This window comes from Pantherophis guttatus, chromosome 2 (genome assembly GCF_059756535.1).
Source record: "Pantherophis guttatus breed Tessera chromosome 2, ASM5975653v1, whole genome shotgun sequence".
Taxonomy (NCBI): Eukaryota; Metazoa; Chordata; class Lepidosauria; order Squamata; family Colubridae; genus Pantherophis; species Pantherophis guttatus.
In genome coordinates this window covers 275,797,304-275,806,676 of record NC_142064.1, presented here as the reverse complement: position 1 = coordinate 275,806,676, position 9,373 = coordinate 275,797,304, and the positions used below count along the sequence as shown (strand labels likewise).

Here is a 9,373-nt window from a genome sequence, read left to right as displayed (position 1 = left end):
GGAAACAGGCTGTTTCCTGCCTCTGGAGGGCCTGGGGGGGTGGGGGGGTGGGGAAGGCCCGTTTTTCTTTCTTACCTGGCTCCAGATCCTCTCTGTGTATCTGGGAACGATGAAAACAGCCTTTCCCACTCCGTTGGAGGCCCTACGGAGGCTGAAAGGGCCCATTTCCCCACTCCCGGTGGGACAGAAAGTGACGTTTTTTTCCTGTCCCCAGCCTCCAGAGACTCCTAGAGAGGCTCCTACAGACTCCTAGAGAGTCTCCTAGAGACTCCTAGAGAGGTTCTGGAGGCTGGAGACAGCAAAAAATGTCACTTCCTGTCCCACCGGGAGTTGGGAAATGGGCCCTTTCAGCCGCCGTAGCACCTCCAAGGGAGTGGGAAAAGCTGTTTTCGCCGTTCCCAGATACACAGAGAGGATTTGGAACCAGGTAAGAAAGAAAAACGGGCCTACCAGGCCATCATGTGCCAGGAGCGGGGGGGGGAGGGGGGAGGGGGTTGCACACACATGTGCGTGGGCACGTGCGCGCGCGACCCTCCCCTGCCCCCCCCTCTCCTGGCACGCGATGGCAAAAAGGTTAGCCATCACTGGTCTAGGTAATACACAATTCATTGTATTAGTACCATATGTCTTGGAATCAGTCTCCGAGACCATAACAAGCATTCATACACAGTCACATAATTTTCTATGGATTTGATTGGAAAGAGGAAATGTGAAATTATATTTATTAAAAACTGTCCTTTTCTTTTTAAAAAAGTTTTTTATTTTAAACACATTAAAAACACATTAAAAATCAAACATATACATACAACAAAAAATAACAAAAAAGAAAAATATCACTTTTCTTTTCAGCTATATACAGCGGTCTGCTCTTTCTATACATCAATATTTACAAATATTTAAGTATAAACTTATTTGACGTTCATTTTCTACTTTATATCATTTCTTCTTTACTAACAAAAGATCATACACATTTTCCCCCTCCTTTCTTCATTCATTTAACTTATTTCCTTATGTTTCAACCATTCATACCATCTACTCCAAACCTTATAATACTTTGATTCTTCTTTCCCCTTAATTTCTTTAGTTAATTTATCTAATTCTGCACATTCTAGAATTGTTTTAATTAAATCCTCTTCCGTTGGTAGTGTTTCCTTCTTCCAATATTGTGCGTATACAATACGTGCTGCAGTCAATATATGCAATATAAGGTACTGTATTTCTTTAGTATAATTGTCTATTGAAATTCCTAACAGAAATTGTTCTGGTTTTCCCTGTATTGGATTCTGAGTTATTTCTACTATCCAAGTTTTGATTTTCTTCCAGAATTTTAAAATGTTTTATAGATGGCACCTCCCACCGGCCAGAATTGCGAAAATGTTCCCCACCAACTCCCCGAAATGTTGGAAATGCAAGACTGGCTACGGAACATACTATCATCAATGGTGGACCTGCACGATGGCACAAAAATTCTGGAAAAACTGTCCTTTTCTACCATGGCTTGAAAAAAATTGGATTTTCTGGAAGGTTTTTTTTTTTTTTTTTAGAAAGGGGACATTAAAATGTCAAAGGTTGCTTGTTAAAATTTTGGAACATGTTTACCAAAACTCGTGTTTCTATTTTATTTTGACATCACATGTTCTTTTGTATTCAGATCTGGTCTTAGGAAAATAATGAAACATTTGGGGATGAAGATACAGCCCAGAAGTCCTGCATTGGAGGACAAGATGGAGAAGACCTGCACAGCCACCATGTACTTCCCTTTGGTGCTCAAATATGTGGGCATGAAGGACACCCAGACACTGCAGAAGACCAGCATGCTGAAGGTGATCAACTTGGCTTCGTTGTAGGAGCCAGGAAGATTCCTGGCCAGGAAAGCCACTGTGAAGCAGATGGTGGCCAGGAACCCCATGTAACCAAGAGCCCCATAAAACATGGTGACAGAGCCTTCATTGCACTGTAGAATGATTTCTCCAGATTGTGAGTACATATCGGCCTCAGGGAAGGGGGGGAAAGTGCCCAACCATATGCTACAGAAAACAACTTGGAAACCAGAGCATGACAGAATAATGGATTTGGCTAAACTCTTTCCCAGCCATCTCTGCACATTATTCCCTGGTTTTGTGGCCCAGAAGGCCAGCACCACTGTGATGGTTTTGGCCAAGACAGAAGAAATGGCAGCAGAGAAGATGACGCTGAAGGTTGTTTGTCGTAGAAGGCAGGTAACTTTTCTTGGCCTACCAATGAACAAGAAGGAAGTGAAGAAGGAAAGCAGGAGACAAACAAGAAGGATATAAGAGAGGTCCCTATTGTTGGCTTTGACTATGGGAGTTTCTTGGAATTTAATGAAGGTTCCCAAGACAAAACATGTGATCAAAGAGAGAAACAAGGCAATGGAAGTCAAGACGATCCCCAATTTTTCTTGATAGGATAGAAAAGTTTTAATCTTGGGGATACAGTGATCTCGGTTGTTATTTGGATATTGGTCTGCTGGACATTTGCTGCATTTTTCCACATCTGAAAAAGAGCAAGAGTAATATTTACCTGTAGGTTTATTCTTTTATCTAATGATAAAATATGTTTCTCAGTTTGGCTTACTGAAATAAGCAAAGTATAGGATTCATGGCCTCGGTGGGCCCTTCCAAGTTATTTTTTCTGAAAGGGCATCTGCTTTTCTGATGAAACCAGCCACTTGTTTCCCATGCATAGACAAGGAGTTGTTGAAGCCATTTTTTAAAAATGCATTTCCATATTTAGTTCTGGAGATTTTGTGGTCCGTCAGATGAGTCAGAGGAGATAGAGGTAGTACCTGGGTTACCATCAGGGCCTGCAGAGCAGGGCCCATCTACTCACGCTCATGCAGAGAGAGCCTGAGCTGAGCAAGGGGGAGGAACACCTGGGGCCTGTCCCAGATGTCTGTATGCACAGAGAAGTGCGGAGGGGAGAGCAATGTAGGACTGAGGGCTGGCTATCCGGGAAAAGAAGGAAATGTTAACAAACCCCTCCCTGGCTGGGATAGAGGGAGGAGGGGTATGGGAGGCCTGGTTGTTGGAGACAACCGGTCATGCTCTGGATGATTTCCCTCCAACAGATTCCTTGCCAGGATTTCCTTGCCACTATCCAGGTTGTTCAGGACTCTTTGTGTTGGGATTGAAGTGCTAATTGAAGCTCCCTGTGGGGAACTCAGAGTCTGCTATGGCTTGTGAGCTAGAGCTTTGCCAGCGAGTGCCTTTCTAAATAAAAAAGGGGTTTCTCCTCACGAGTAGGCTGTTGAATGGGGCTCATGAAGGCTGGGTCAGAATAGAGATGTAGCTTTTTTGTCTGGTCTGTGGTAATAATTTTTGTTAGCTTCCCTTCCTTTTTTGCCCCTCTCATTCATGCTTGGATAGCAAGAAACTATCATTTCCCTTAGGGTAGTGGTCTCTGACCTTTCTGGCTTTGCAGTTTAGTGTGTGGGGGGGGGTTGGAGTCTAAGTGCTATTGCTATTGCTATAACTCTGACTTTGAGAATTGGTTAATAAACCTGGCATGGCTTTCTGAGTCTCAGACTTGATTTTGTTTATTCTTCTGCATTGAAACTTCCCAGGCAAGATTTCTTTTTAGGAGACTGTTTTGGTTTACCTTCCTTGTCTGCTGTTTATATACTGTATTTTTCTGAGTATAAGATGCACTGGCGTATAAGACACATCTTAGTTTTTGGGATAGGAAATTAAGGGGAAAACATTCTGCCCACCAGGTATTTATCTGGCTAGCGTCCTTAGTCTGGTGGGCTTCAGCACATTAGTTCACTGGTTTTGAGTGCGCGCGGGCACTTTTTATCCCCTGGTTGGGGATACAAAACAGCTTCTAAAGCACAGCTGATTGTCGGAGGGAGCAGCAATGAGAAAAGCAGGCGAAGCCTGGAAGATCGCTTCACTCACTAGCACCTCGTTAGGGCTGGAAAAAAGCTTCTAAAGCACAGCTGATTGTCAGAGGGAGCAGCAATGAGAAAAGCAGGCGAAGCCCAGAAGATCGCTTCACTCACTAACACCTCGTTAGGGCTGAAAAATAAACTTTAAAAAAAAAGCTACATTCGGAGTGTAAGACGCGCTCAAATTTTCAGTATCTTATAGGGGGGGGGGATGTGTGTCTTATACTCCGAAAAATACGGTACTTAGCCTTAAGTATGTTGCTATTCTCACCGAGCAAAGTGTGTGGGTTTGAACTTTGAAACAGGACAGATTCATGCCAGGCACCTGCACGGGACTTGAGAGAAGGATGGGATTTCTGTCACATGGAAGTAAATTAATCAGAGGGGAAACATTGCTTAGAATGTTCCAAAGGTGCTTTTTCAAGAGGCAACTGGACTTTCTGGATTTACCTGGATGACTGAGAATCTCCATAGAGATTGCTTAGAATGGAATGACTTTCAAGTGAAGGACCACTTAGCACAGCTTATTTCAGCAGAAATTCAAAAAATGTTCCTCTTTCATTTAGTGGATTCACTAGGACAGTGATGGCTAACCATTTTGCCGTCGTGTGCCAAAAGTGGGGGAAGTGCAGGGGGTCGCACGTGCCCGTGCCCACACCCATAATTCAATGCACCCCGCCCCCTCTGTGCATGTACCTGCGACACCCCCCGCACTCCCCCCACTTTTGGCACGCAATGGCAATGTGGGCCCGGTAGGCCCATTTTTCGCCCTCCCCAAGCTCCAGAGGCTTTCTTGGAGCCTGGAGAGGGTGAAAACAGCCTTCCCCACTCCCCTGGAGGCCAGAAACGGCCCATTTCCTGACTTCCGGTGGGCCCAGAAGGCTAGAAAATCAGCTGGCTGGCACACACATGCGTGCTGGAGCTGAGCTAGGGCAACGCTCGCGTGCCCACAGATATGGCTCCATGTGCCACCTGTGGCACGCGTGCCATAGGTTCGCCATCATGGGACTAGGGCAAGAAGGTTCAGCCCTAATTCATGATTTCTGACATGCCCCACATCTTCCCCCTCACTTTCAGGCCATAATCCATATTATTATTCCCTGGAATATGTTGTTTTGAACGAAAATGGGGTGAATAGAAATTTGAAATATGAAAGGTATGCTGAAGATGAAAGATAAGGACATCTCTCTGCTAATACTAAGCTGTCATTACTCTAGTATCTTTTAATGTTCTGCTTCCAGTTTATCCTCTAAGGCAGGGCTGTCAAACTCAGGGCCCGCGGGCCAGATGTGTCACGCACTGGCCACGCCCATGCCCGGTTTAGCAAAGGGGAAAAAAAGTCCCAATACATCGCATGAGATGCTGCCACGATGACACGGCTTTGACAACCTGACTCTAAAAAAATTTCTCATGACGTCCAGAGGGGGAAAAAACTATATATGTTAGAAAGATACGAGTTGCTAAAAGGCCTATCAAAATACTCTCATGCAAAATGTTAAGGTATGTGGTCTTCCCAGAAGTTTGCCTCTTTCCTGCCACCCACCTTCCATGGTGGAGATGGTTCCTTCTGCACAGGGAAGACAGTCATAGCAGCAGACGGGCTTCCCTTCCTGGGCCACCTTCATGAATCCAGGAGGGCAGCTTTCCACACATCTGGAAGGAGGCAGGGGCTGAGCAGAGGGAGGAAGACCATCCAGAAAATGGTTTATGTTTTAATTTTCAGAAACAGGGAAAAACAGAAAGGGGTCGATGATGCCCAGTGCAAAGGTTTAGCACTCAGTAATCTTACTTTCTTTTTCTTCTAATTTTTTTGTACACTTCCATTTGTAGTTGAGGTTCTAAATTCACATTTTAAATAGCTCAAGGTAAAGTTTAATGCATTTGGTTTCCCTTTGAGGAAATGAACTCAAACCTAACCTGGCTCAAATGTACTTCACAGAAGACTTAGTGAGTAGTTTCCTTAAATAGTTATGGCTATATTTCTCACAGACAGCTTCATATCTAACCAAAGAATTTGTTGCCTTTCTTGGAGGATGTTAGAATAGAATAGAGCTGGAAGGGTCCTTGGAGGTCTTCTAGTCCAGCCCCTGCTCAAGCAGGAGAACCTATACAATGTCAGAGAAGTGACTGTCCAGTCTCTTCTTAAAAACTTCCAGTGATGGAGCGCCAGTGGCGAAATCCAATTTTTTTTTACTACCGGTTCTGTGGATGTGGCGTGGTGGGCATGGCTTGGTGCAGTGGTGGGATTCAGCCAGTTCGCACCATTTTGGGAGAACCGGTTGTTAACTTTCTGAGCAGTTTGGCAAACTGGTTTTTGGAAGAAATCATTAGGGCAGAGAACCGGTTGTTAAATTACTTGAATCCCACCACTGGGTTGGTGGGCGTGGCAGGAGAAGGATACTGCAAAATCTTCATTCCCATCCCACTCCAGGGGAAGGATACTACAAAATCCCCATTCCTTCCCCACTCCTGGGGGAAGGATATTGCAGAATCTCCATTCTCACCCCACTCCATGGGGAGGATACTGCAAAATCCCCATTCCCACCCCACTCTGGGGCCAGCCATAGGTGGTATTTGTCGGTTCTCCGAATCTCAATATTTCCGCTATCAGTTCTTCAGAACTTATCAGAACCTGCTGGATTTCACCCCTGTGGAGCACCCATGATTTCTGAAGGCAAGCTGTTCCACTGGTTAATTGTCCTTGCTATTAGGAAGTTTCTCCTTAATTCTAGATTGCTTCTTTCTTTGATCAGTTTCCAACCATTATTTCTTGTCCTGCCCTCTGGTGCTTTGGACAACAATTTGACTCTCTCTTCTTTGTGGCAGCCCCTTAAATACTGGAATACTGCTATCATGTCACCCCTAATTCTTCTTTTCTTTAGACTAGCCAGTCTAATGTTGACTCTCCTGAGAAAACTATCCTGTTGGTAAGAAATTCAGAAAGACTAAAATGAAGATTTTCTCCACCTTGTTCAATTTATTGATCTCTGCCACACCCTTTGGATTGACCGTAACCTTGAAATCCAGGGTTCTCTGTTTTTCTAGGCTGCCGAACACCACTTTTCTAGTTGTCTTGTTCTGAAGCAGCCACATAACAATGTCCAGGTTCGCCGTCAAGTCTCCTTTCTTTTCCAGATACACTCCATCTATGGATTTATTATAAAACTCAGAGTTTTCAAAGAAAGGATGAAGCTGGAATGTAAAAAAAAAAAAATCAGGAATGTTTAGGCAGGATATCCAGATTTCTGTGACAAGAAACTTTGTTTGTGTGATGAGAGAGAAATGAAATTTCAGGCTTATTTTAGAAAATGATCAATATTTGAATCATAACCCTACTAATATAATTAAATGCAGTATATATGCAATAGATAGACAATTCCAATTCCACACAGGTTTTTTTAGAGTATCTAATTATCCCCTTAGAAAGTATAGTAGTATTTCTGGAATCTCTGTATTATCTCTTTCTTGACCTGCCCTATGTGGAAGCTCTGTCATGAGATTTCAAAGCCTGTAATCTATGCCTTGCATTGCACAAAATTGAACACTGAACAAAAAAGCATGGTTATTTTGAGCTTCTTTGTTTTCCCTCTATCTGTCTGTGTCCAATTCCCAAATCTATTTCATTTACAATAGCCTTCTTAGTAGAAGTGTAAGCTTTGTGTGTTTTGTGTGAATGCTCACTGGAAGTTTTTAAGAAGAGCCATTAGTCTGTTCCTGGTATCCTTTGAAGTGAATCTAAAAAGTGGGATGATTTTTGAAAGAAATGTTCAAGACCCATTTCATAAAGTCAGAAACCTTCCTGAGGTCCTGGGAAGGGAGATAAGATTAAGAAGAGACTCAAATTGACTCTACCCTGAAGTATTAGAAGGAGGAGAGGAAAAGCACGGGCAGATTGCAAAATTCTGCTACTATAGCGTATATCATTAAAGTCTAATTTTAGTCCTCCTGTGAAATCAATTTCCAGATCCAGTCTGTGATTCTTCAGAGAATCATAGACTCATAATAATAGAAGGAACCTTGGAAATCCTCTATCCAATCCTCTACCCTGTTGGAAGAAACATCCTTCTAGGTTCTGCTCCAAGTGGGGAAAAAGACACTGGAAACAGGGAGACTGCTTGGAAAGATGGTTTAATGGTGGACAGGATCACATGGCTTGAGTTCCTGAACAGAAAAGGGGGCAGATACAGCGAGTTTTTCAGGTTTTATGCCCTCTCTGGCTTTGAACTTCCTGGGGCCCAGAAAGAGTACTCTGATTGGTTGTCAGACTCCCAGGGGGTGGGGGTCTTAGCTAGCCTTGCTGGCTGATGGTCACATGTGTTTCCCAGGTCACATGTGGTGAGTTTCTGCTGATATTGTGTAGGAGGCTAATCCTATCTTTGTTGGATCTTTGGCAATTCCTACTATGGCTCTGCCTGAAGGAGGTAGATCTTTGTTATGTAGAATAGACTGGCCCAGGCCTTAATGGCCCATTGACAAAGGGTGGGGGCAGGAAGGTGGGAGCTGCTTTGTCTGTAAAATATGCTTCTCCATTTCTTATCCAGGGAAATATAATATTCTGCCTTTTTCATATTTCCTAAAATATTTCACTCTTCCAGGAAAGGGGTGGGTGCTAACTTCCTACAACCCAAAGCAGAAGTCTTTATACCATCCCAGACAAATGGTTGTCCAATCTTTTCCTGATCATTTCCAGAGATCGAGCACCCACAATTCTGGGAGACAAGCTGTTCCATTGATTAATTGTTCTCGCCGTCAGGAAATTCCTCCTTTTTTCCAGGTTGAATATCCTTCTGAGGAGCTTCCACCCACTGCCTCTTGTCCTGCCTCAGGTGCTTATGGAGAATAACTGACATCCTCTTCTTCCCTGTGACAGCCCTTCAATATTTGAAGACTGCTATCATCTCTTCCCTGAGCCTTCTCTTCATTAGGTTAAGGCTTTACATGAAGACTGTCCCAAAGTTTCAATTTGTCCTGAATGCACAGCCTGGGTACTTATGGGCATGTCTTGTTATGCACAGTGAAGACCTCTGCGACCTTTATTAGTCTTCATATATGGCATAGGGCAGGTTATTTGTGAGAGTGACTTCTCCCAACAACATCTACCCACCCAGTGGTGGGATTTAACAACTGGTTCGGTGATCGCGCACTTTGCGCAGATGCACACACTTGCAGTTTTATGAAAACTTACTTTCCACGTTACTACTGGGGAGTAACACAGCTGAGGTGCGGCAATCTGCTCTGCTGCACAAATCAGCTGAGAAGATATAGGTCAGTAAAGCGCAGGGGTGGGCGGGCAGGCCCCCCTACCGTCGGAGTGAACCGGTTCGCTCCCAGCTGATTATTGGAGCTGCCGGTTCATCCAAACCGGTCTTAACAAGTAGAATCCCAGCCCTGTGCCCACCCCATACACTCCCCTATGGAGTACATATTCCAAGTTCTCCCATACTGGCATCTTATGTGTTGTAGGAA

At 44.1% G+C, this 9,373-nt stretch overlaps 1 protein-coding gene across 1 annotated transcript; it reads right to left on the bottom strand.

Annotated features, from left to right (window-relative positions):
• Nucleotides 1-1,618: 1,618 nt before the first annotated feature.
• Nucleotides 1,619-5,906, bottom strand: LOC148115953 (vomeronasal type-2 receptor 26-like). Its single transcript, XM_087885321.1, has 3 exons — nucleotides 5,895-5,906; nucleotides 5,451-5,577; nucleotides 1,619-2,514 (listed from the first exon to the last, which is right to left on the bottom strand). Exons 1-3 carry the CDS (start codon nucleotides 5,904-5,906, stop codon nucleotides 1,619-1,621), a joined length of 1,035 nt encoding a protein of 344 aa, XP_087741447.1.
• Nucleotides 5,907-9,373: the final 3,467 nt, after the last annotated feature.